Source organism: Paroedura picta, chromosome 14, assembly GCF_049243985.1.
Source record: "Paroedura picta isolate Pp20150507F chromosome 14, Ppicta_v3.0, whole genome shotgun sequence".
NCBI classification, from domain to species: Eukaryota; Metazoa; Chordata; class Lepidosauria; order Squamata; family Gekkonidae; genus Paroedura; species Paroedura picta.
The window spans coordinates 40,557,597-40,582,837 of NC_135382.1; the positions used below are offsets into that span (position 1 = coordinate 40,557,597).

The window sequence follows — 25,241 nt, forward strand, 5'->3', positions numbered from 1 at the left end:
AGGCCCGCACGGCGGTCCAGCCCCCTCTCAAAGCAGGCGGAATTGGGATTTCGGGGCCAACTCTCCCCCGCCTGCCCCCTCCCCCCCGCCCAGCTTTCACTACAAACAGCTCCATTCAGCGGAGACAAAGCGATTATTTCTGACTGTCGGGATAATTGCTCAAATTGTGCTCGCCCTAAATGGGCCTGGGAGCGGGAGCCTCTCCTGCTGACAGCGCCGGCGGGAGGGGGGGGGGGAAGCACCTGCTCCCGAGAGGGGCTCACGTGAACCGCCGCCACAGCAAAACGGCTGCAGGCAGAAGTCCCCCCGGGCGGGCGTGCGCCGAGCTTCACTTGCCAGCCTCCCCTGCCGCGCTTGCCAGCTCCTTCCCGGGAGCCGCCTGGCGGGGCGGGAGAGGCGGGTTCACGGGGCCCGGGCGGGGCTCACACACGTCCAGGCGGCGCTGCGCGGAGGGGGAGGGGGGCAAAGAGGAGTCGCGGCGGTCCCGGGCCGAGGGTTGCCCGGCGCAACCGGGACTTTGCCAGGAGAACGGCGGGACGAGGCGCAGGGCCCGAGAGGTCTTCCGCCTTCCCTGTGGCCGCGCCGGGGACCCTTCCGCTCGCTCCGGGCGCCTCGTGCCCCGCTGCCCGGCCCTCCCGCCCTCTCTCCCTCCCTCCCGCAGAAGGCGCCGAGTGGCGCTGAGGTTCCACGCCGGGGCCGGGGCAGGGGGGCCGGGGCCAGAGGGTCCCCGCTGCTGCCTGCCGCTCTTTCCCCGAAGGCCCCGCGGTGGGCCTGGGCAGCTTCCCGCGGGAGAGCGCCCTGCGCCGGGACTCCGGGAGGCCGTCTGGGCGGAAGGCCGCACAGGAGGGCGGGAGCGACACCCGGCGACACCCGACACCCGAAGAGCCCCCCTTGCCCCGCGGGTCAGCCAGATGCGTTGAGCTGGCCCTGCCCGGAGCATGTGCAGAGGACGCCCCTTCCTCCCCGACGGAGCGGGCAGAGAGCAAAGGCGGTCCAGCCTCCGCCCCTCCTCGCCGGGCGCGGCGCCCCACTTTCCCTTCTGCAGGCACAAGCGGAATCCACTGAACCGGACCGGGCCAGGCCGGCAGAGGGGGAGGCGGCGCCCCGCCCGGAGGCCGGACAGGCTCCCGGGGGGGCGGGGGGGAGTCACTCTGCTGCCACCAGGCAAGTGGGGATGTTTAATTCAGTCCCCGGGATGAATTTTTAACACGCCTTGCACTTCGCCGCCATCATTTTTTAATGCCTTCCTGTTCGGGGGGGTGGGGGTGGGGGAGCGCCCGGAGAGGGGAGAGTTTTCGCGGCCACGCTGCCCGCGTCTGTCCGTGGAGGTCTCCGCCGTGCGGATCGGGCCCTCGCGGCAGCCGGCGGCCCGGGAGGACTTGCGCTGCGCGCCTGCTTCGCCCGGACGTGCCTCCGGGGGTCCTTCAGCCGCTTGCTGCTCACCCACACGCCCGCCCCGGGGCGCCAGAGGAACCCGCCTCCGGCCCAGAACGCCGCTTGGCTTCCGAAGCCGATTCCTCCCCGGGGTGTGCGGGGGGGGGGACCCAGTTGCATCTCCCTGCAGGGCAGGAGGCGGCCCGGGATTTCCTAGCTTCAAGCTTGCCTCCCCCTCCCAAATCTGCGGGGATAACTGCAGGGTCGAGAGGGGACCGGCAGGAAAGGCAGAGGGGTCACCCACAGACTGTGCCTTGGAGGGGCAGGGAGGCGTCGGAGACGCGGAGCTGAGCGCCACTCCGGTACCGTCCGCTGCCCTGGCTCCAGGACGGCCATCTGGAAAATCCGGCTGGTAGCCCTGGCGAGGAGAGCGCACACTCTGGGCATGCTCAGAGGCCCTGCTGCTTCCAGGTTGCAGGCCTGGGAGCACATCCAACTCTGCAGGGGCGCGTCTCTGCCCTCCCCAGGCGAGACTTGACCTCCCGGGGCGCGCAGCCCCGGGGCTGGTCACATCCGGACACGCTCTCCGGCGGCCTGTTCTTGGGCAGCCCCTATCTGGCGGGGGAGGGGGCACAGGTGAGACAGATGCCTGTTCTGCGTGGGCAGAGCGACCCCCCTCCTGGTGCTTTCGAGGGCGAACGGGATCGACTACGCAGATGAGCGGCACAGCCTGGGATTGGGGGGGGAGGCTGGGAGTGGGCACGGCAGGGGCCAAATTGCAGGACGTCTTCTGGGAAGGAGGAAGAGACGTGCCAGGCAAAAGCGGGGAGAGAAGGTGGGCTCCAGAAGGGGGGGGGAGGCGCTGACGCCAGAAGCGGCTGGGGTGAGGGGGGGCGGAGAGGAAGCCCGTGTTCTGCCCGGGGGGGGGACCACGTCAGCCTGGGGGCAGCTTAGACTTTCCAAGTGTGGTTTCAATTCTTTCTCCCCCCAAAGTTGCAGGACCCTCGCAGGGGTGTTTCGGGGGGGGGGTTCCTTGCTCTCGGAGGAGCGGCCACGGGATCCCTTCGCGTCCCGCCGTCCAAGGGACTCGGCCGTCTGCTAAAGCGGGGCTGCTTTGGAGGGAGGACTACCTGGCGGGACGCCCGCTGAGGGCCAGGCGCCACCGCCAACTCTCCAGGACTCCCCCGGCCAGAGCTGGCAAGGGGGCCCGGTGGGGGCCCGCGGAGTGTCCGGGGAGGGGGGGCCTTGCAAGTGCCTCGACGGCGCCGCGGGGTCCCTGCCCGGAGCTCCCGAGGGCGGGAGGGAGGGAGGGAGACGCCCGCCCTCGGGGGAATGGCGCTGCCGGTGCCCGGAGAGCCTGTCGTTCAGCGCCGCCGTCGGGACGGCGGGCTCCAGGCTCGGCCCCCCGGGCCCTCCGCCACGCCGCCTCGCTGCTGCCCCCTGCTGTTCCCCGGCACGCATCGCGAGCAGGACCAGGGGCGCCGGAGGGCGGGCGGGCGACATCCGCAGCAGGCTCGAAGCGCGGACTTCGCTCCGGAAACCTGCCGCCTCGGGGGGGGGGGGGGGGGGCTGCCGCCTGCGGTTTTTGCCTGCGCTTGGGGGGAGGGGGGGGACTATCGGCCGCAGTTCGGAAAGATGTAAAAGGGGGCCGAAGGAGAGGGCGGCGGGGCCCCGGCAGAAGAGACCCCCGGCCTCCGGGCGGCTTCCCTCCCTGGCTGTTGTGGGGTGCGGCTTGCTCCAAAGCTTGCCCGCGGCTTGGCGGCCTCACAGCCAGCAGCCCGAATGCCGCTCTCTCCTCCCGCCTGGCCCAACTTCCGGAGCGGCAGCTCAGCAGCGGCCTCGGGGCTCTGTCAGTTTGCAAGAGTTGCAGCTTTGCATGGGCGGATGGGCTTGCCTGAGCGGCATTTCACTCCGCCGCCAGTGACCCAGTTTGCCCCATGGCCGAGGAAAACCAGGCCCGTGGACTGGGATGATGGGGCCACCTCAAGAGAGGTGCTGAACCCCAAAGCACCAGCCTCCCCCAGCCCGGCCTCAAAGCAGCACTCCAAGACAATCCTGGGCTGGGGAGGATCCGAGGCCCAGGCCAAAGTCAAACACCTCCCCAGAAATCACCAGCTTTCATGCGAATACTCCCTCTAGGGAGCTCATTTCCCTGCCCTAATTCAAACAGCCCTGTGAAATTGAACCCAGCCTCTATACTCCCCCAGCTGCATGAAGGCAGGCTGCAGGACAACCGGTGCCTGATTCCGCTTTGCCCTTCCTGGGAGCAGAAGCAGAAGTAGAAGGAAGCCCCCCCCACACACACACACACACTTACCACCAGAGGCCCCCAGCAGACAAGCACTGGCCCTGATCCTGCAACTACTTCAGGAGGGCGATTCTCTGGAAGTGCCGGGTGTGCTCGGGAGAAGGGCCCTAATTGCTGGGGTCCAGAAATCCCCCTTTCTGGGGATTAGGGGTCCTGTGGCCCTCCTCGGACAAGAGCCACTGGCCAGGCCTGCCGCTCTCAGCCTCCCCGGCAGCTGGGGGCCCAGGGGGCTTTGCAGCCAGGCGTCTTTGCCTTTAATGGCTGCAGGACAGGGACGGTTGCAACCAGCAGAGCTTTGGTGGTCCTCATCACCACACCTGGGCAGCTGGAGAAGACATTTACCTGCTGGTTTGTGGCTGTGGCAGAGGCAGGAGAGCTTCTCCTAGAAAGCAAAAGGGACCCGGCAGGAAAGGCAGAGGCCCCTCCACAGAGCAGCTTCTGGAAACAGCCACACCCAGAAAGCACACCTCGCCTTGAGGCCTCGAATGACTGCCCCCCCCCCCCGCTCTGGGAGGGATGGGTGCTGGGGGCCCAATTCTTCCCACAGTTTCCTGAGGAGAAAGTGCGGGGGTTGCAGCCCTTGCCCCCAGGATCCGTGAGCCCCTCTTGCCAGGAGTCTGGAAACAGTAAGCAGCCAGCCTGACAGGTGGGTGCTCGGCCCACAGGGGGGGTCCCCACGGCAGGCTCCCAAAGCCCCCTTGCCGGCGCTTCCCCACTGCCTCCTCCGAGGCCTCGTGCCCCCAGCCTGGCCGGCATGGCTCTGGCCCCCAGCCTCCAGCCCCTCCTCCTCCTGCTGCTGCTGCTGCTGCTGCTGCTGGCGGGGGCTGGGGCCTTGCAGCCAGGACAGGGCACCAGGCTGCCAGAGGGCGGGGCGGGCGGGGAGGCCCCGGAGACGGCCCCCCCTGTGGGGAGCGGCCCCCTCTGCTCCAGGCCGGGATGCGGCAGCAGGGTGGTCAAAAGCATCCTGGTCTGTGTCCTGGGGGCCCTGGTCATGCTGGGCAACGGGGCGGTCATCGCGGTCATCGCCTCTTCCGTGTCCGGCTGGAGCCACAGCAGCCGGCTGGTGCTGCTCTCGCTGGCTGCCGCCGATGCCGCCCTGGCAGTCCTGGTGGTGCCCCTCAACCTGTACCACAGCCTGGCCCCGAGGCTGGCGGAGGGGGAGGGGGAGGGGGAGGAGGGGGGTAGCTGCCGGGCGGCGGCCTTCATCAACGCCAGCGTCTTCGGGGCCTCCCTCTACTCCCTGGCCGGGGTCTCCCTGGAGCGCTACGTGGCCGTCTTCTTCCCGCTGCACTACGGGGGCCTCTTGACTCGCAGGCGGGTGGCCCTGCTCATTGCCACCGCCTGGCTGCTGCCGGCCCTCCTGCTGGTGCCGCTGGCCGTGCCGGGCCCCAGGGCCGTGCTCCGGGTCCGCTTCTCCGTCGCCGCTCTGCTCTGTGAGCCAGACTACGCCTCCAACCCCACCTACTCCCTGCTGCTGGCAGGCGCCATCTTCTGCCCCTCTGCTGGGATCGTCACCTTTGCCAACCTGCGCCTCTGGATGGCAGCGCGCTCGCAGCGGTGGCGCCGGAGAGGCCTGGCAGCCCCCAAGAGGCCCCGTCTGCTGCACATGGGCCCCGCCTCGCGCCTCCTGGGGCCAGTGGTCTTCGCCTTCTATGCCTGCTGGGCACCCTGCATGGGCACCATCCTATACAATGGTAAGTGCAGGGGAGGGGGGAGGGGGCCCCTGCTTGCCGTGGAGAAGGTCCCCGGCTCAGCCTTTTCCCAGGGCCAGGCAGTGGGTGGCGGGAGAGACCCTTTTCTGCCGGAGGCCTGGGAGAGCTGCAGCCGGTCCAAGTGGTGAATGCTGAGCTTCCTGGACTTCGGTAACCTGCGGGATGTATTGAGCCTCACAGTTTTCTTCCCATTTTCATCCAGCCTCCAGGTGGGGCCTGGAGATTTCCCAGAATCCCAACAAAAGAGATCAGCTGAGGGTGGTTCTCGAGCATCATGCTCTCCTGCCCACACCCCGCCTTCCGTCAGCAAATCCTGAGGAATTTTCCCGCCAGGAGTGGGCGGCCCTGCTGACGCTCTCTCTCCTTCTGCCTCTTTCCAGCGGTCACCCTGGGAAGAGTCCACGAGTGGCTGGAGTTCGTGGCCCTCTGGCTGCCCACCGGCAGCGGCTTCCTCAACTGTTTTGTCTACTTCTGGGTCAACCGGCGCTTCCGGCACAAGTTCCAACAGCTCGGCCGCCGGCTGTGCTGCAGAGCCCTCCGGGAGAGGCCTGGCCTTGGCCTCTCAGCCATCAGTGCCGGGGTGCGGGGAGGGGTCTGTGTCCAGCCGGGCCTCCCCCCAGACGATTCCCGCAGTGGCTCCTCCGGCAGCCTTGTCCTCCCCCCAGAAGCCCAGGCTGCGCCGTGAGTGGGGCATGGCTGCCTGCCTGGCTGGCTCTGGAGAAGGCATTGCTGCACCGAGTAGACCAAATGTGTGGCCCTGCAGACTGAAGGGGGGACCCTCACACTGCTTCTTCCCCCGGCGAGCGTGGGGCACCTGACTGATGTGACATGGAAAGCTCCTCTGGCAACAGGCCCGTCAGATTCCACCCGGTGGGCTTGGCTGCCCTGGCTGGGGCTCCCCCTGAGCCTCCGCTGAGCTGCCAGTGAGCGGAGAAGGGTGCCCAGCCTTCCCTTGGCTCCACGGCACCTTCTTTGCAGCTGCTTCTCTGCCACAGTCCCGAGAGGGGACCCCTGGCCTGCCATGCTGGGGTGCGGCAGCTGCTGGCAAGGACTACAGGAAGCAGACCCCCTGTCCACGGCAGGAGGCACAGAGGATGCAACTGGAGCTCTGGTTTGTCAGCTGCTGGGCACAGGACACTCACCTGCCCCCTCCCTTGACATTTTGCAAGCCCTTTTCCCACCAGATCCTGGACGATAGATGCACAGACAGAAGAAGGAAAGTATTTTTGTATAAATACGAAAGCCATTTTCAGCCTGGAAAGATCATGACCTGTATTGTAACACAGCTGGGTTTTTACTGCCCTTTTATTGGCCAGCCTCTGCCATCCACCGGGCAGGATTAAGAGCAGGATTTTAGCTGACCGGTTCCCCTTCTGCCTGTTCGACTGTGAAGGATAAAGGGGCCCAGGGAGGGGGGGGATGTCTGGCGGGGGAACAAGGGCCACCATGCCAGAGCTTTGGGCACCTCCCAGGCGACACCCCTCACTGGGGGAATCTCTGGCCCAGAAAGATCAAAGCAGAATGCTGGGAGTTTCCCAGGGAAGCACCATGAAGCTGGTGTGGGACAGCCGGTCCCACCCACAGTCGGAAGCCAGGAAGCCTTGAGCAGCCCATTCTCCTCCCCAGGACCCCCATGGCTGGTGGGGCTTCAGAAATTGGCATTGCTGGGCTTCCAGGACCACCAGAATGCCGATTCCTCTTCCTCGCCCTGATTTTTAGATATGAGCCTTTTTAATGACCTGGAGAGGGAGCGAGGACACAAGGGAGGTGGGGGCGAAAGGGGGAGAGACATCTCTTTTGAGGGATACTTTTCATGTCCTCAGTGGAGCTGGCCAGAGGCGATGCTGTGCTGGCAGTGGGGGCCAAACTATCCAAGAGCCCCCCTTGCTGTTCAGAAACTAGTGGGCTTCTCTGCCAGGATCTCTTTGCTTTGGCCGTCTTCCCTCCACCCGCTGCTCCGGTTGTGTTGCAGGAGGCATCATGGGAAATTGTGGTTTTGTACTGGACTTGCTCTGAGTAGTTCGCTTTTGTGTCTGCATTTTAAAAATACATATTGATTGTGGTAGGAAATTGTTCAATATGACGTTGCCCACTTCACAATCTCTTTCTAAAGCTACCCATATTTTTATGCTGTCCAGATCTTTTAAAAATTCTTTCTGGAGTTTAGAAACATAGAGGTAAGACTCTCCTTTTTCTCCCCTATGTATGTGGTGCATTTCTGCTTAGGGGGTACATAATTAAAATTTTAAAATGCTTAATTAAAAATAAAGTTCTTTTGCATTAACTTTTGAGCTTTTTCCTAATCCGGATTTTCACTGATGCCAAACTGAAGCTCCTCAGTTTCTCTGTTATCAGTAACCGGAGGAATTCAGGTGGGTCTGCAGCAGCACAACAAAACTAAACAAAACCAGAGTCCAGTCAGGCACCTTTAAGACTAACAGAGATTTATTTGTGAGCTTTCGAGAGCAAGCACTCCTCCTCAGACTATGAACTGACCATCATGGCTTATATATTCCCACCGTAATGATGGTCAGTTCATAAAACTCTGTGGGTCTTAAAGGTGCCTGACTGGACTCTGATTTTGTTTTGTTGTGCTGAGGAATTCGGAGGTGCTTGCCAGCTTCCTTTCCTGGCCCTGCTCCTGCACCTTGAATCGCAGCCTCCATGTTGAAGCCAAGCAGGAGACGTGCTCCTGGCGATGCCTGCAGAGTACCAGACAGGCTTGGAGGTTTGTCCCCCTAATCCCTCCGGAGTTTGGCCATTGCGTCCCAGGCCAGTCTGCTTCCCACCCCCCCACCCCCCCACCCTGGAGGGAGGCTGGGCGGAAGCCAAGGGATCTCATTTGCTAAGGGGCCCAAGTGAATGGGGCCTCCGGACAGCCCGGAAGCCCTAGAATTGCTCCGCAAAAGCAGGCGGAAAAGGAAGCATCTGGGTACAATTATTGGGTCAGGCCTGCAGAAGAGGAGGGAGCCTGAGAGGGAGCGGGGAGTTCTCACAGACTCGTGTCCCCCACCTCCACAACCCCCAAGGGAATGCAGTCCGACAGCACCGGGGTGATGGCCAGCAAGCAGGGCTGCCGGACGAATTATGCACCTGGGCAAATGCCTTAATTTGTCAGCAGAGAGCACCAGGGGCTTGAGCGCACCACGGGCATGATGTGTTGCACAGAGAGTAAGTCCACTAAACAACCAGCCCGCAGGCTCCAGCCGCGCTTCTTCACTCTAACAAAACTTCTTTATTAAAGGAAATACATTTCTGAAGAGCACAGGGTAAAGCCAGAGCCCTAATTTGTCTCAGAAGAGAGGCAGAAGACGCCTGCCTCCTGCCCTCAAAGCCGCAGAGTCTTCTCGGGAGAGAGACAAGGACAGAGGAAGACGATCACAAGTTTAGCCCCAAAGGACGAGAGAGGAAACAGGAGGCTCAGGGGCCGAACTGGACGGGGCGGAACGGATGATGCCCCCCCGGAAGGTCTGGAGACGCAGCGGCTGCACAATCGCCTTCTCTCCTCACCCGTTTCCCAGCTCTGTGCTTTGCGCCTGGAGGATCGGAGCTCCAGCCAACCGCAGGGAAGGGGCTGGGGAAGATCTCCCCCGTGGGTGGAAGTGGCAGTTCTTGGCTCTGTGGTCACCATGCTGGGCCACCTCTGGGCCAGGGGCCAACCCTACAGCGGAGGGGGGGCTGCAGAGGTATGTGGGCCTCCCTCTGCAGGGGGGACCTGGCTGACTGAAGGGGAGGCCCTTCCTCCCGTCAGTCCCCGTGGCCCTGGAAGCTCAGGCTGCAGCCCCCCATTTCCTGCTGGTACGCCGTGTCGAAGAGGGCGCTCTGCTCTGCTGAGAAATGGTTCCTCCAGTCTCCAGCGATGCCTAAACACAGAAGGCGCAGTCAGGGCTCAGGCTGGGCTGGCTGACCCACCCTCTCCTGCCGTGCCCCACCCACTCCGGCCCCCATGAGCCTCGGGAAGGAGCCCCATGCTCCGAGGGGCAGCTCCGGCCAGCCTGAGGAACGGTCCCCCCTCATACCTTTCCTCATGAATGTGCCTTTGCTGGGGTCCATGACCTCCGTGGGAATGAGGGTGTAGTTGGCCATGGCGTTCTCCCTCATGGAGGCAAAGGTGCAGCGCTCCCGGATGGCCTCTCGCTGGTCTGGCTGCAGGGGGCAGCCCAGGAAGGCACTCAGGAGATCCACGCAGCCCCCCAAGTCCTGCCAAGGAGACAGAGATGGGGGGGGGGGAGCGAGAGGAAGGCACTGCCCGGGGTCCCCTGCCAGGGTGGCGCTTTTCGGGCCAAACAGGTTAAACGTTTGTCAGGCTCTCTTAACAGAAGCAGGACTGCATCTTCTGGGCACTCCCCACCCTCACCCACCCCACCCCAGAGCTGGCAACTGTACCCACTGCAAATGGGCAGCCTTTCCAGGCCTGGTTCAAGCTCCAGAGCCGGTTGAAGGATTTGCGGTGCCCTAGCCAAGCACAACTGGCCCTGTTCCTTGTGCTGCACAATCCAGGGAGAGCCGGGCCTCTGGAAGTCACTGGCAGCTTCACGTTGCTGAGAACGTTTTCTAGCATTCTCCTGGACTTAAACCTCCTTAGCCTAAAAAAGAAACCCACCTGGATCCTGGGGGCATCTTCTAGACTAACTGCCTCCACTCCTCCAGCAAAGAACAGACGGACAGGAAGAAATCCCCCAGCTCCGCTCTAAGGGATGTGCCGGTCCTGAACGTCTCCTCTGCAAAACCCCACAGTGCCTGCCCCCTCCTGCGCTGCGCAGGGCAAACTTATAAACCGCGGTGCAGAAAGACCTTCAAAGCTCCTCTTGTGGTGAGGCTTCGCTGCAAATAAGTGGGTAGCCTTGCCAAGGTTTTTCTTTTCCTTCTTTCAGTTTGCAGAAGCAAAGCGCACCCTCCTTCTGGACTACCACAGCAAGGGACTCAAGCGCCTCAAGTTCACAAAAGCAAAAACCAAAAACAAAAAATTGCAGGAAGAAAGAAAATCCAGGTTTGAATCCCACTGGTGCTCTGGATGCTTGCTGGGTAAACTAGGCAGCCACGCTCTTTCAGCCGCCCCTCCTCACAGGGGAAGGCGGTCACTCACCTGGTGTAGCTCCTCATAAGTGAGACAGAAAAGGCTCATCTCCTTCTGGCAGCTGAGCCAGCCCTTGACATGTTGGAACCAGGAGCCGTAGTGCACTGCAAGGAGAGGAGGGAGGGTCAGGCACTGAAGCAACATCCCCCAGGACTCGGTCACTCCCCCTGGGCTGGGGCCCTAGAGCAGGGCTGCCCCCCCCCCGCCTTTGGGCTGAGGTCCCCACACCTCGTTTGTTTACCTCCTACTCTTTGCTTCTCGGACAAATGTTCCCTTGAGCACTCCACAACTCTCTGTGGGCTCCAGCTCGACCCATCTCCCCTCCACATGTGGTGGTGGAGAGATCACAGGCCTCTGCTCAAAAGATTCCCACCTCATCTGCTCCAAGATGGCCCTTGTTTTTAGCCAACTCACTGTGCTTTTAACAAGTCAGATGTATGATGGGCAGACATTCTACAGGTGTAGCATCCACCATCATGGCCATGGAAACAGGCCTCCTGGATCTCTCCCAATATTTATCATTTCAGGAGGGTAGTTATTTGGCCTGAACAGCCAGATTTGAGTCGAGCACCCTGGAGGCCAACAAGGTTTTGGGGCTGTGAGCTTCTGGGAGTCAAAGTTCCCTGGAAGTGCTGACTCTCAAAAGCTCATACCCAGATATTTTGTTGGTCTTTAAGGTACGACTCAGATCGACACAGAGTCGGCCTCATGTTTATCAGCTGAGAGATTCAGGTGGGTCTCCTGTTGGTCTGAAGAAACAGAACAGGGTCTGAGTGCCCAGCAACATTTAGAATTATAGAATCATAGAGTTGGAAGGGGCCATACAGGCCATCTAGTCCAACCCCCTGCTCTATGCAGGATCAGCCCTAAGCATCCTAAAGCATCCAAAAAAAGTGTGCATCCAACCTGGGTATCAGCTTTCATGTGCTCGTGCACATGCACACAAAAGCTGATGCCCAGAATGAAACTTAGTTGGTCTTAAAGGTGCCACACGCAACATTCACATTTCTCAGTTGAGCCTGCAACCTGAAACCCACAAGCCCAAGATTAACCCATCTGGGATTTGCTTCTGAGGGTTCCCAGAATGGCCCAGCTGGACACAGACGGGGAGAGGATGCTTGTGTGTATTTGTGAAATGGCTGCAACCTGCAACAGAGCTGAGCTCACAGCCTCATGTGCCTTGCAAACAGCGTGCGCTGGGAAATTTTTGGATGGTTCTCCCACACAGGAGGGTCCCCAGCTGAACCAGAAGGCTGATGCAAGCACATCTGAGCCGGATTCTCTGTTCTGCACAAAATTCTGCACAAACAGCACAAGAGAGAAACCGAACAGCGTCCTGACTCCTAGGGGCAGGCTCAGTCCCAGCGAGCACGAACTGTGGATGACTGATCGGAAAGAGTTACCTCAACTAACCCAAGGGCTGGATTTGGGAACTGGAAACTGTGCACACAGAATCCCTTTTTGGGTGTGCCCTGGAACTCTGCTGGCATTCCTCAGAACATAAACAGGGTTCTAAGGACAAGCATTATTGTGGCAACCCAAAGATCATTTGGGAATGATTTTAAAGGGAGGATGGCCATGCAAAAATGTACCGTTTCACTAGCAACAGTCTTTCTTTCCTCAGGACAGAAACGTTGGGCCTCCCTCCCACGGCTTCCTCCTGACATTTGACGTTCTGTGGGGCCATGCTTATGGCAACAGCAAGTTTCCACATTCAGTTTTCTGAAGGGCAAACCAAGCCCAGGGCTTTCCCCCTCCTTCTCAGCTCCTTTGCAGCTTTTGCCCAGGAAAGCAGCCCCTCGCTGGGCCTCCGGATGTCAGTTGCCCCCCCCCCCGCCATCCGCAGCACATTTGAGACTCCCTTGAAAGTGCGTCTCAATATGAGATGGACTGGCTCAGGGCAGGATGCCTCGCCTTCAGGCTGCAAGACCTGAGCCTGGCTGGCAAGCGCAGGAACTTTGGGAGGCCGTCCATCCTCAGAGCCACCAGAGGCCGGAAGCACCTTCACAGCACAGAACACTCACCCCCGGGCGTCTGTCTCTGCCTTTGCAGTGCCATTCAATGCGCTGGACACGGCAGCCAGCTCACTCGCGGGGGGAAGGTGGGAGAGAAATAGTTGAAACCAAAGTCCTGGAATTGGCGAGGGACAAAAAGGTTCCCAGGTGAAGCCAACATGTCAACATTTGGCCCCACAGGAGAAAAGATCAGGGCCCAGGGGCTCCTCAGAGCTTCAAGCAACGAGAGAAGTGGCTGCCAAGAGCTCCTCCCCGGACACAAGTTCTGCTAGTCTTGAGAGGGCTCACGGGCCCTTCCCTTCTCCATGGCTCCAGACTAACAGAGTGGCCCCTGTGAACTCTCTGCATTTTTATCTGTATTGGGCTCTCGGAAGAAGTGAGCCGGGACTCCCAGAAAGCCTCTCTCCTGCCCCAAATTACGTTTGTATTTCAGGCACTGCTGGGCTCTTTTCAGCTGCTGCAGACAGACGAATAGGGCCACCCATCTTGTTCTGTCAACACAGTCCAAGAAACAAGGACTTGAGACCCGTGTGACAATATATTGGAGATCTTAGGGGGGCAGTTTTATTTTCCCGGGGGTCAGAACAGATGAAGTGCTGAGTGTTCTCCTACACACACACAAAAAAGCACACCTCCAACTCCGGCCTGTTAAAATAACGCACAAGACAGTGGCAAGCTGCAAATGCAGAACTTCACTGGAATGCGAGAGGAGCTCAAATGGAGTTTGTGGAGCTGGAAGTCCCTTGTTCTGTCCTCTATGTGCACAAGACTCCCAAGAGACAATGAATAATCAGTTGGTGAAGGGAGATCTCAAAAGCTGAGGATCCAGCTAAAAATAATATATTGATTGTCCAGTCAACAAAATAGCATAACATTTACAGCTGCCCAATTTGTAGTCCTTATGGACATCCCTGAGACAGGAATGCTGTAATTTGTAAAGGATTTCAAGCAAACCCACTTGCAATTCAGCCTGCAGGAGAAAAGCATTTATTGCTTTATCTGCTGCATTCCTAGTACCTGTCACCTGAATGCTCTCTCTCTGAATTCTCTGGTGACCTTTATGGCTCTGCAATAAACCTCACCTGAGCTCAACTATTTCCCCATTCTAGTATGAGCTGTTAAAGGCCTGGAATACCTCCCATAAGACTGGGGAGAGAATTCTCAGCCCTTTGAAAATTAAGCCCCTGCTGGATGAGGCTGTACCATGATGCTGGTACAGGCACACCCATGCATCCCACGCACCGGTGCCATCCAAGAAGCGAAGGAGGAAGTCGTCCAAAGTGCCAGGGTCCGGGAAAAAGTTGGCCATCTTGTGGAAGTGGTAGAAAGACACGGCCACATCCTTGGGGTTCCTGGCTACATAGATGACCTGCGTGAGAGGGAGGGAATGTCACCCAGGGACACCGACCTGCCAGCGCACATGTTGTCCCTCCCTCCCAGGAGCAGCCAGGCTCAGCAGGACTTTCAAGGGAGGCCAACTGGCCCACAATGTCCAGCACTTTTTGTGGTTATGTGAGAATCTGAACCCAGGTCATTCCAACCACTGCACGCCACTGTCTCCTTTGTCCTCCGACATACAGCTCCTCTCAATGACGTGCAGCCAGGCAAGAGATGTCCAGGCGTGGTTTGCCCCTTCCTGCCCCCATGACATGTTCCTGGGAAGCTCCCCAGTCAAATGCTAGCCAAGCTTCCGAGGTCAGGTCAGGGATCATTCTGTCCCATAAGGAAGGGGTCTCTACCTTCTTGGGAGACCTGCCAGTTATGCAGGCAAGTAGGGGCCAGGGAGTCTGGGGAGCGGGAGGGACCTCCAGCCACAATATTGAGGCCTCACCAATGTCCCTCTGGCCCCTCCGGCCGCTGGCATTGGCAGCAAGAGGCATCCCAAGGCCCCAGGCTTGCTCACTTTCCTGCCGGGCACAGCATGGCTGACAGCAGTGCAGAACTGGAACCCAGCCCACACGAGGAGACAGAAAGGGAAGGTCAGAAGGTGCCGCCGGGCTCATGTGGCCTGCCTGCCTGCCTGCCTGCGAGCAGCCCCAACCGCCCGCCCACTTCCCACTGCCACACGGAACTCTCTGCCCTGCCTTTCAGGCTCGGTGGTCTGGATGGGCAAGGTCCAGCCCCAGGAGGCCTAGAACGGTCCTGTTTTCACTCCCGTCTTCTGAGCACAGTTTTGAGGAGGTCCAACCACCCACCTTAGGCTTGCCTTTCCGTAGGGCACCTGCCAGCACCCGCCAGGGCAGATGGGTGGTGAGGAGGCGTGGCCCCTGAGTCTCTTGGAGAAGCTCCTTGAAGTGGATGTGCTCCAACCAGGGGGCCCGGGCCCAGGTGGGGATGCTCACGGCAGGCTCCGGGTCTCCCCGGCTGTAGATTAGAGTCAGAATCTCCTGCATCCAGGTGGTCCCTGGGAAAGAGGGGAGCAGAGGGGCCCTGAGCAGAGAGCAGCAGCGCCCTCCACACCCCAGAGGGACCCACAGTTAGAAAAGCCCATGCCTCCCACCCCCTGAAGTGGGGCAGCTGCCAGGACCCCTGGCTCCCAGGGAGCCCACTGTTGCTGATTCCCAACTTGGGCAGCAACTCTGGTGCTGGCAACCCCCCCCCCCCCGGCCATGGCCTTCTTGCTGGCACTTTGCCTCCTGAGTTGCATGGGCTGCTGGACAAGAGCATGCGGGTGGTGCATAAAGCATCAGTGCGCCATGTGGCCATGGCACTCCTAGATGCACCCAGCACCATGGGGGGGGGGGAGGCCAAGCAGGCCATGTGGGCAGCCACTACTGCAGGTGTGTGTGTGGGGGGGGTGTTTGCAAGTGGGCAGGGGAATGATATGCAGGCCAGCAGGAGCACGGGGCAGATGGGCCTGGGAAGGGAACTGGCCCTAGTTCATCTACTTGTGTTGCAACATGAGCTGGCTTTGATTGCCCACTCCTCCTCCTCCCCCTCCCCATGCAGCCAGCTGGGTGACCTTGGCTCCGTCACAGTTCTCTCAGAGCTCTCTCAGCCCCACCCCCCTCACAGGGTGTCTGCTGTAGGGAGACAAAGGGCAGACAACTGCACGCACTTTGGGTAGTACAGAGCAGGGTCCAAAAACCCAGCTCTTCTTCTTCAACCCCGGGCTGTGTTGGGCAGGCTCAGAGGACTCCTTCCCTGCATCAGAACCGGCACGGGGGGGCAGCCACAAGCCCCCAACCTCCTGCCACCTTCAAAGGCATGCAAATCAGACAGGACTTCAGAGTCTGACACAGCGGAAGGCAGGAAAGAGGTGTCAGCGCAACAGCACAAGAGCAAGAACCAGCCCCTGGAAAGGACATGTGGGTTTCCTCTGGTTCACAGCCCGGCCTGCCTTCCTTCCTCCCACAGATCAGTCAGATGAGACTTGGCTGCAAGGTGATGCTGGGGGGAGCCAGAGCAGGACTCTGGCGTAGCCTCCCTGGGCCTTGGCATGGGCAGCACCCAGCTGGAACTGGCTCCCCCAACGTGCTTCAGCCGGCGCTGCTGCAGTTTCACAACTGGGGATCACCTGTCCTGCAGCAGGGAATGAAAAGCTGCAACAGCTGAAATTACAGTTTGCAAATAAAAATGCAAAGCAGTTCTACAGGAAGTTTGCAAGATTCCAGAGAAGGCGGGAGAGGGGAAAAGAATCAGACAGAGCCAGGGAGCCACACAAACACTCAGCTGCCTTCCCCCCTCCCCCTCCTCGCCTCAGGCCGGGCTGGCCCCAGCTCCCCCCTGACCAGTTGGACTGGGTGAGGTGACTGGCAAGGCTGAGCTGGACCCAGGAAAGGGCCCTGGGAGGAGGGGGCCCAGGCAGAGCCTGCCTCCTCAGGAGAAATGGCCAAGAGCCTCACAGAGGAGGAGGAGGAGAAGGTGGCAGAGCTGCTGGAAAGGAGAGCCACTTGGGGAGGGGGTGCCACACGGTGGGAGCTGGGCCTGCCTCCCAAGGCACAAGTGCCTGGAATGGGCTCTAAGGGGCTCTTGGGCTCAGATCCAGCAGTTTAAGGTTGACTTTGGTCGGATCACTGAATGTGGCATCCAAGAAGAAGGAAGGAGAGCCAGTTTAGAGTCCAGCAGGGGCCCTTTAAGGCCAACCATGTTTCATTAAAGGGATGAGCTTTTGGGTGCCGCCCCCTGAATCAGTCCACAATTATAGGTGGAGTGAGAGTGGAAGTGGTTATTAAAGGGCCGGCGTCCCACACCATCAGGTGTTGCTTCACAGGTTAAATGGAAAAGGAGAGTCAGAATGGGAGGGTGCTTTGCTGCAGGTGTCACCATATGTTTGCTGACTTCAGTTACACCCTGGCACCCACACGCCCAAGCAGGGTGGGTGGGTGGGTGGGTGGGCGGGCGGGCGGGCGGGCGGGCGGGGGGATGGAGGACAGATGGGCGGACACTGGCACAATCTTCCCGACTGCCTTCTGCAACCTAGGTGCATCCAGCCTCATCCAGTATTTCTACCCCCCCAGGGGTGGGGTTTGTAGCTGGGAGAGGCCCCCCTGGCTAGCAGGGGGCCCGGCTGTGCCAGCTCAGCAGCAGACCGGCTGTTCCCCCCCCCCCATTCACTGACCGGTTGTAAAAGGCCCAGAAGGGATTTAGAGAGGGGCGTCCAGGGGCATGGGGGCAAGCAGCAGGACTAAGCTACGGGGGGGGGGGGGCAGGTGGCTGGCTGCAGGCCTGGGGAGGAATCAGCCAGCAGCTGCGGGGCGGGAGGGCAACAGAAACTGCCGGGCTGGTCCCCGGGGGCCTCTCTGCACCCCACAACTGGAGCGCCCTCCCGCCCCCTCCCCCCCGGGCAGAGCTCCGCCGCCCCACTCACCGGATTTGGGGTAGGTGACCAGCAGCACGTCGGAGGGGCGGAAGGGGAAGGCGCAGGCGGCGCGCAGGGAGTCCTGCGTGTGGAGGTGGCCGGGCAGCCGGAGGCCGGCGAAGGTCTCCGTCACGTCCAGCCGGGCCATCGCGGCGTCCCCGCGGCAGGCGAGCGAGCGGCTGGAGGAGCACCAGTTGCTGCGGTTTCGCCGGGCCGCGGTGCCCGCGGGCGCGGAGCTGGAGCTGGACGGCCGGGCCCAGGGCAGGAGCGCGCTGCAGAGGTCTGCCCGGGCCGCGTCCTTCCAGACGGCGGGACGTCGCCGCCAATGAACCGCACGAACCGTCGGGCTTCCTTGCCGCGCCCTCTCCGCCAGCGAGCCGGGTCCGTCGCAGGGCCAGGAGGCGGGGGGCGGCTCTGTCCCGGCCACGGGAGGAAAAGCCCTCGAAGGCGCGGCCTCAGAGCCCTGCCCCCGACCCCGGGCCGCCCTGGCAGGCGTGCCTCTCTGCTGTGCCTTGAGGGGAAAGCGCTCTGCACATGTGCAGAGGCTTTGCATTCCTGCTTCAGAGAAGGGACTGCTCCCCCACCAGCAAGTTACAGCAAGGTGTTCTGCCAATGAGATCAGGCTAAGCGAAAGCCGGCATTCATTGTGGGATCTTGTGGGAAATTGCTCACACATTTCCCCTTGTATTTCCACACTGAAAAGGGCCAGGCTTCTCTCTTCCCTTCCCCCCCCCCCCACTCAGAGGTAGCCGGACTCTGACTCCCAGAGCCAGGATGCAACATGAGGGAAGGCCTCAGCTTGGCCCTCCAGAGGAACCGGTTGGCCCCTGGATGAGGCCAGAGGCTGGACTAGGTGAAGATGGACCCTCGTGAGTCTCATCCAGCAGGGCTCTTCTGGAGTTCTCAGCTGCCATCTTGGTTGGCCTTCCTGGCTCCTGGGCACCTGTTTTCATCAGGAGGTTTCTGGGCTTGTGCCCAGGTAAACCTCAGGTGTGATTTGAAGGATGGCGCCACAAATGTTTCAAAGCATCCAAGATGCCTGGTGGTATCATCAAGAACGTTTATTGTTGCAGATGCTTCTTTTGCCTTGCCAGGGGCCTGGTGGTCCTGCTGCCCCCTACATGACGCTTTCATCGCTGACCATTACGTTTTCAAGGCACTTCTACTTGGAAAGACTCTGGCACAGGAGCAGGCGGAGATGGTGAAATGGGGCTTTGCCATGGACCTCCTCCTGGCCTCTCTTGGGCCAGATTCTGAAGATCCACGGAAAGAGGTGGACATGCCAAGGCAGGAAGGGTGCTGACCCTCATTCCAGGAAGGTGAGAAGACAGAATCCCAGGGCAGGGCCAGCTGTTGGGGTCCGCATCATCCTGCAGGGAGCAGTGTGCTTTCCACAGGTGTGCCAGCTCCTCCTCCTCCTCCTCCTCCTGTATCACTAGCCTCCCTGGCCTGGCAGCTCAGAGGCCTTGGGCCCTAGCATCTAGGTGTGCTGGCAGGCCTGTTCCCTGGCAGAGTCTCTGCTTGGCCTGCAGAAAGCTCCAGGGTCAATCCCCGGCAGCATCTCCAGTGGAAGAGATCAGAGAGGAGGTGATGGGAAGGATCTCGGCCTGAGAGAGACCCAGGAGAGCTGCTGCTGGTCCAAGTCAACAGTGCTGACTTCAAGGTCAGTGCAAGGCAGGCAGCCAAGTGGGTTCAAGTCTCCCAAAAGCAAGCTGTAGCTCCGCCCAGGGAAGAGACCGTCCCTTCTGGAGGGGAGGAGTCCGAAGCCCCATCCTTCAGGTGGTGGGACGTCTGCCAGCTGGAACTGTCTCCTGGTTCCTCCCCAGCAGTTATTGATTGACCCTGGGGTGGCCAGCAGAGCCTGGGCCCGGAGTCAAAGGGAAGCGTCTCGTTTGGGACCAGGGACGGATTGAGGAATCTCGGAGTCCCACTTCTGGATCTCCCTCCAGGGAAGCCCCGACTCCTCTTGCTGCCAGCCCAGGCCTCTCCCTGGGGATGCTGCCCCTTGGCTGCTTCCTCCTCTCCGGCCTCCTCCTCTGCTACGCAGACCCATTTCTGTTGGAGGCCCAGAAGATCATGAACACCACGCCAGCCATTGATGGGTAAGACCCACTCTGCCCACCAGGGCCTTCCACGCGGCATGAGGGGTGGCTGGGGAGCCCCTCCCTTCCGGGGGGAGTGTGGCTGGCCGTCTCTGGGCTTCAGTGCTGCAAGAGGCAGCACAGGGGGCTGGGAGTGTCTTTCCTGTGGCCAGTCCTTTCACACATGCAAGTTCCGGGTTGGGCATCTGGCTGGAGCATGCAGATCTGGGCCAGCTGAAGCGAAGGCATCTCTCTGAGGACACGCCAGCAGCCCTGGACTGGATGAAGGGAGCTTGACTCTATCGCTCCCACCCCAACCGCCTTGCAGGTCTCTAAGGGGCACCTGGGCTGGGACCTGGCTGTGCTTCCTGGTTCTACAGAGGCAGAGAGAAACTATGTTGCTGGGAAGCAGCACAAGGAAAGGGGCAGAGAGTATGTGGCATGGCTCAGATCTCCAGTCTGGAGCTCTGGGGACCCCCTCCAGAATCCTTGGGCTTGTGGCCTTCTGAAGGAGCCCCGGCTTGTGTGGAGGGTGGGTAGGCAGCAACAGGGTGGCCCAGGGGGGCTTCCCTGCCAGCCTGTAGCCCTTCCAGAGGCTGTCAGGAGATCCACAGGAGGTGCCACTCCCTGCTCTGTTCCAACATGGCAGCTCCTTCCCTCTGCTCAGGAAATTAATCATTAAACAGCGAGGATGGGGAGGGGGGGTCACCCTGGGGTCTATCCCTGCTCGGCACTCTCCCTGCAGGCGGAGAGGAGCACTTTCCCCTGAGCCAGGCCAGCAGGGGCTTCAGACCGCTAGTCCTCTCCTGGGTGGCTCCATTGGCAGCACTGTCAAAAATAAATCCACCTGGGCAGAGACGGTGCAGACACCCCTAGAGCAAGAAAGGGGCAGCTAAGACCACCGCGGGGCATTCTCCATTACGGCTGAGCTCTACCTGCTTGGGGGCTAATTGACGGGCGGAGAGGACACTGACCGGAGGACAATGCCTCCCAGGCCAGCCCACGGTTCGACCCAGGGAGTGCCGGAATCGTGGCAGCCAAGAAAAGGGTGTCGGAGAAGAGCAAAATACAAAGGTCCTTCTGGGCGGAAACTACAGCAGGAGGCTGCTCTCGACTTTAGCCCAGGTTCATTGCCCCAAAGCACCTCAGCCAGGGACACCATGAGCCAATTATCCCTCTAAAGCAGGGCCATCGTTTGCTGGCAGGGGCTCATGGGAATTGTAGTCAATGAACATCTGGAAGACCACAGGTTGACTACCCTTGCTCTAAAAAGCCACAAAAACAGCCAGAGCCAGCTTCACTTTGCAGGGAGAAAGGAGCCTGCTGTCCTGTTCGCAAGGATCTGGCAGGTCTACCCTGGGCCAGGTTCAGTGTCTAGGCATCCTTGATGGCCCCATGCCCCTGGAGGGCACACGGGGGGGGGGAGTGCGCCATCAGGTTGCATCCAGCGTGGGGTGATTCCCGAGGGCTCGCAAGGGAAGAGACACGCAGAGGGGATTGGCCCATGGCCCGCCTCTGCCTGGCAACCCCCGTGTTTCTTTGTGGTACTAGGAAGGACTGGCCTGCTCAGCTGCAGCTTGGCAGAGGGAGGCATCCAGAGCCCAGCCTCTCGGGAATAAATGGGCAGGGGCCTGACGCTGTGAGAGGCAGGACCCGCTGCTGGCTGCCCCTCTGCCCCCGTGGTTGCTCAGAAGCTGCCCAGTGGTCCCCCGTGGTTGCCAGGCCAGGCGAAGCCCTGCTCTGCTCTTGCTCAGCCTCCTGCTCCCTCTGGCTCCAGGCACAACGACCTCCCCTGGCAGATGCTCAGCAGGTTCAACAACCAACTCTCCTTGCCGGCGGCAAACCTGTCTCAGCTCCAGGGCACCCACACCAACCTCCCCAAGCTGAAGACGGGCCGGGTGGGAGCGCAGGTAGGAGCCGGGCCTGGAGGAGGCGCAGAAACACCCGTGAGCCTCCCCTGGGCCTCCCCTGGGCCTCCCCTGCGTCAGGCAGGCTGAGGGACATAATTCCAGGCTTCGGCAAAAGCGCAATGCAACGATACTTCTGCTTTGCGTTCGGGCTGCTTTCTGGCCATGATCCGCTGCACGGCCACTCCCTGCTCTGAAACGTTACACAGGCTTCCCTGTCTTTGCGAGATGCTCCAGATGGTCCCCAAAGTTTGCGATGCTTGTTGAACACCCCAGGGATAAGTGGTCCCCCCCCCCCGACCCCAAACACACTCAGCGCAGATGTCCGTGGGCGTGCCAGCCCTCAGGCCCCTCACAGGCCAGCGGGGGGGGGGGGGGGCTGTGTCCGCACTTGCGCCTGAGGCTCTCCCTTAGCCCCCCTTTCTCTGGGCCAGTTCTGGGCAGCCTACGTGCCTTGCGAGACCCAGGACAAGGATGCCGTGAAGCGGACCCTGGAACAGATCGATGTCATCCACCGGATGTGTCTTCGGTACCCGGAAGCCTTGGCGTGCGTCACCAGCAGTGCAGGTACGGGGGGGGGCACAGGTGGGAGAGGCGTTTCCTGTGTCTCAGAAAGGCCCACTGGATCAGCTGTGTCCCGGGGAGGGTTCCCTTGGCAGCCTCCCACCCACACCTTTTATGCCAGCATCAGCTCTGAGGGCCACCTCTCCAGGTGGGGCAGAAGGGGGGACTCTGCAGGGGCCAAGGCAGTCTCAGAGGCCACTTTTGCCAGAATTCTCCCTTCGACCCACGACTGAGGTGGCAAGCAGCCTCTGCCACGCTGAAGGGGGGAGGGTGGGGGACAGAGGCCAGGCAAGAAGAGAGCCACCTGTAGATGTGTTGCCCACCCGGAGCGTGGCCCTGTGCCCACTGGGAATGCCTGCCTTGCAGGGATCGAGGAAGCCTTCCGCACCGGACACGTGGCCAGCCTGATAGGCGTGGAGGGCGGGCATTCCATCGATAGCAGCTTGGGTGTCCTGCGCACCTTCTACCAACTGGGGGTCCGCTACATGACCCTCACGCACAGCTGCAACACTCCCTGGTAAGACCAGGCCGGCTTCGGGTTCAGCTTCAGCTACAGCGGTGGGGTAATTTTCCTTGAAGAGATGAAGGAGATGCCATTCCCCTGAGCCTGTGCAGAGTGCAGTTCTCTTGCCACAGACTAAATGCAGCCAGCTTGTGTGCTGTGTCTAAGGGCCAGGGGCCTGGGGGGGGGGTCACTTCATTCTCAGGGTGCAGGACATGCACCATGCCTGGGCTCTTGGGGGGGGGTCAGAGGAGAGGGGAGAGGAGCACGGGTCAGCCTTCGTGGGAGGAGGAGACCGAGGGGAGGGCCTGTCTGCTGGGGGGGGGCGGGAGAGTCCGGCTCTCCTCTGGGCCTCCTTCCTCGCTGGCTGCACGCTTCCTTTGGCAGGGCCGACAACTGGCTGGTGGACACAGCGGCTGGGGAAGCAGTGCACCAGGGCCTGTCCACCTTTGGGGAGGTGAGGTGCGGGAAGCAGGGGGGCAGCCTGGAGGGGAACAGGCAAAGGGCTGGATGCAAATCGGTGGGACATGGGTGTCTCCTCCCAATCCGGGCCAGGCTCTACGCCCTGGGTGACCTGCCGTGTCTTCCTTGTGCCTTCAGATCTCTGCAGGGCCCCAGTTAATGCGGGGGGGGGGTGCTCAGGGCAGGCTCATTCAGGTCTCAAGACAGCCTTTAAAAATGCTCGTTGTGGGGGAGTTGCAAGATCACTCACCGGTACCCCCCCGCCGAGGGTGCTGGGTCTGCAGCATGCTCTTCTCCGCCTCCCTTGGCACAGCGGGTGGTGAAGGAGATGAACCGCCTGGGCATGATGGTCGACCTGGCCCACGTCTCGGTGGACACCATGCACGACGCCCTGAGGGTCTCCCGAGCACCCGTGGTCTTCAGCCACTCCTCTGCCTATGAGATCTGCCCCCACCGGCGCAACGTCCCGGACGACGTCCTCCTGCGCGTGGTGAGCCCAGCCAGGGCAGCACAGCGCGGGGGGGGGGGTTGTTAGAGCCGTCCCCCCCCCACCTCCGTGAGAAAGAAATCCATCCCTCTCCTTGGAGGGTGATGAGTGACAGAGCCGTCCCTCTCTTTCCCGGTCTCTTCATGGGGCCAGTTCAGGGGGTACAGGCGGCTTGGTCCCGGGCCCACCACCGGCCAGGCTGGGCGGAGTCCGGATAAGGGGCAGAGCTGGGCCATAGCCAGAGGGTGTGCCCTGGAGGGGGTGGGGGGGGCTGGCTTCCAGCGTCAGCCCCCTCCTCTGCCTGAACCGGCCCTCTGCCTCTCCCCCAGAAAGAGACCCACGGCCTCGTGATGGTCAACTTCTACAACGACTACGTGGCCTGTGGCTCTCAGGCCAGCCTGGCTCAGGTAGCCGGTGAGTCAGAAAGCAGGGGGGGGAGGATCTGAACCCCCCCCCCTCAAGGGCACCTTGACCTGCTGCTTCTCCTGCCTACAGATCACATGGACTACGTAAGGCAAGTTGCGGGGGCCCCGGCCGTTGGCCTCGGAGGAGACTACGATGGTGTGAGCAGGTATCTGGGGTGGGCAGCCAACCCCTTCCCCTCCCCCAGCACAAGGCTGGCCTGGAGAGACACTTGGGCCTAAGCCGGGGGCTGCGTTGCCTGGAGACTGAGGGGCTGCCCCGGAGAGCCTGTGCAAGGCCTGCACGGACCGCCCGTTCTCGGGGCTTCCAGCTGCATCGGAAGCATCCTGGGGAAAGGGCCAAAGTGCGGGGTGGGGGGAGAACCTCTCTTTCTGGGCCCCTCCAGCGGGGCCACTGAGGCTGCCTGTCCCTGCTGAGCCGCCCTTCTGAGAGAAGGCAGTGGGGCCCTGGGGACTCCCTGGAGCAGGGACAGGAAGGCCGAGCTCTTGCTCTGGGGCCATAGAGTTCCCGTTGGCTTGGAAGATGTCTCCAAGTACCCGGCCTTGGTGGCAGAGCTGCTGCGGAGGAACTGGACCGAGAGCGAAGTGAGAGGCGCCCTGGCCGACAACTTGCTGCGTGTCTTCCGGGAAGTGGAGCAGGTGAGGTGGAGACCGGCAGGCACTGGGGGGGGGGGGGCTGTGTCTCCCCTGCCCCCCCCCAGGCCTCTCCCCTCTTGCCCCCTCCTTCTTGCTTTGCCTCCGCCTGGAGCCCCTGCCAGTTAAGACTCGCGTGCCCCAGGTGTCGTGCCCCCCGGTCACGTGTAGGGCCTGCCTCTGCTGCTCCCCAGGTGCGGGACAGGATGTCTTCTGAAGCTGCCTCACCTGACGACACACCCATCGCTTTCGAGGAGCTGCAGGGGTCGTGCCGAACCCGCTACGGGTACCCTGCCAGCGCAGACCGCCCCGGATTCCTGCCTGCTTTGCTCGTGCTCCTTCTCCAAGCCGGGTGGCTGCTGTAGAAGCCCCCGGCCCTCCTGAGCACTGGCCAGCCTCCCCTCTCCCACCCCTCAGCCAGCCTCCTGTGCTGGGAGGCTCAGCAAAGCCTGCTGCTCTTCTTCCCTCTCCTTGGGTTTTTGATTGGATCACGATGTGGGGGACGGGGGGGGTCCAAAAGAAATGTTTGATGGCTGAATTAAATCAGTGTTCCTGCTCCTTCTTCCTCTACTGCCTTATTGCCCTGCCCTGAAGCTGTGGGTTGGGGAGAGACTCTCCCCTGGTGTATCTCCACTACCCCCCTGTGGGGAAGGCTGAGCCGAGAGGGACCTGAACCCCCCTCCAGCCTGCCACTGCCCCCTGGTCTCTGCTGCTCTGTCGGGAGGGAATCCTGGTTGGTTTCGGCTCATGTGGGAGGCTCCTGGCCTGCGCTGCACGAGACGCGCGGAGGACAAACCCCTGAAAGCAAGACCTGCTGTCTGAAGAAGGACGTCTCTCCTCGGCAAGGAATCATTCCCTGAGGGGCCCAGGGCTGCCTTGCTTTGCCCAGAGGGAGA

General features: G+C 61.4%; 3 protein-coding genes across 7 annotated transcripts; 2 read left to right on the plus strand and 1 right to left on the minus strand.

The window, feature by feature from the left end:
• Window positions 1–3,006: 3,006 nt before the first annotated feature.
• On the plus strand, window positions 3,007–7,678 carry LOC143823758 (melatonin receptor pdcr-1-like). The gene is made up of 2 exons (XM_077310353.1): window positions 3,007–5,376; window positions 5,775–7,678. Exons 1-2 carry the CDS (start codon window positions 4,437–4,439, stop codon window positions 6,077–6,079), a joined length of 1,245 nt encoding a protein of 414 aa, XP_077166468.1. The 5' UTR covers window positions 3,007–4,436; the 3' UTR covers window positions 6,080–7,678.
• A 954-nt stretch (window positions 7,679–8,632) lies between these two features.
• LOC143823573 (sulfotransferase 1A1-like) lies at window positions 8,633–17,856 on the minus strand. 5 transcript variants are annotated; one of them, XR_013226510.1, is made up of 7 exons: window positions 17,297–17,856; window positions 14,682–14,890; window positions 13,729–13,855; window positions 12,496–12,601; window positions 10,481–10,575; window positions 9,414–9,594; window positions 9,236–9,257 (listed from the first exon to the last, which is right to left on the minus strand). XR_013226510.1 is itself a non-coding variant. In XM_077310014.1 (6 exons), the coding sequence occupies exons 1-6, from the start codon at window positions 17,838–17,840 to the stop codon at window positions 9,142–9,144; spliced, it is 1,272 nt and encodes a 423-aa protein (XP_077166129.1). In that variant the 5' UTR covers window positions 17,841–17,856; the 3' UTR covers window positions 8,633–9,141. The 5 variants fall into 5 exon arrangements, 4 of the variants coding, with proteins under 4 accessions (XP_077166129.1, XP_077166130.1, XP_077166132.1 ...); XM_077310014.1 differs by lacking the exon at window positions 12,496–12,601 and having other exon boundaries at window positions 8,633–9,257; XM_077310017.1 differs by lacking the exons at window positions 9,236–9,257; window positions 9,414–9,594 and adding an exon at window positions 10,210–10,325.
• Window positions 17,857–19,079: 1,223 nt separating this feature from the next.
• DPEP1 (dipeptidase 1) lies at window positions 19,080–24,903 on the plus strand. The gene is made up of 10 exons (XM_077310019.1): window positions 19,080–19,389; window positions 21,146–21,278; window positions 21,710–21,842; window positions 22,206–22,356; window positions 22,729–22,798; window positions 23,117–23,293; window positions 23,620–23,704; window positions 23,786–23,861; window positions 24,216–24,351; window positions 24,540–24,903. Exons 1-10 carry the CDS (start codon window positions 19,283–19,285, stop codon window positions 24,708–24,710), a joined length of 1,239 nt encoding a protein of 412 aa, XP_077166134.1. The 5' UTR covers window positions 19,080–19,282; the 3' UTR covers window positions 24,711–24,903.
• The last annotated feature ends 338 nt before the right edge of the window (window positions 24,904–25,241 follow it).

Excerpts from the sequence above, each read along its gene's own strand:
- LOC143823758 (XM_077310353.1), top strand. The coding sequence starts at position 4,437 with ATGGCTCTGGCCCCCAGCCTCCAGCCCCTCCTCCTCCTGCTGCTGCTG. Across the intron at positions 5,377-5,774 it reads GGGCACCATCCTATACAATG|CGGTCACCCTGGGAAGAGTC; the intron begins GTAAGTGCAGGG and ends GCCTCTTTCCAG.
- LOC143823573 (XM_077310014.1), bottom strand. The coding sequence starts at position 17,840 with ATGCAAAGCCTCTGCACATGTGCAGAGCGCTTTCCCCTCAAGGCACAG. Across the intron at positions 13,856-14,681 it reads TACGGAAAGGCAAGCCTAAG|GTCATCTATGTAGCCAGGAA; the intron begins GTGGGTGGTTGG and ends CCTCTCACGCAG. Across the intron at positions 9,258-9,413 it reads AGGCACATTCATGAGGAAAG|GCATCGCTGGAGACTGGAGG; the intron begins GTATGAGGGGGG and ends TTCTGTGTTTAG.
- DPEP1 (XM_077310019.1), top strand. The coding sequence starts at position 19,283 with ATGCTGCCCCTTGGCTGCTTCCTCCTCTCCGGCCTCCTCCTCTGCTAC. Across the intron at positions 21,279-21,709 it reads CGGGCCGGGTGGGAGCGCAG|TTCTGGGCAGCCTACGTGCC; the intron begins GTAGGAGCCGGG and ends TCTCTGGGCCAG. Across the intron at positions 23,862-24,215 it reads GACTACGATGGTGTGAGCAG|AGTTCCCGTTGGCTTGGAAG; the intron begins GTATCTGGGGTG and ends CTGGGGCCATAG.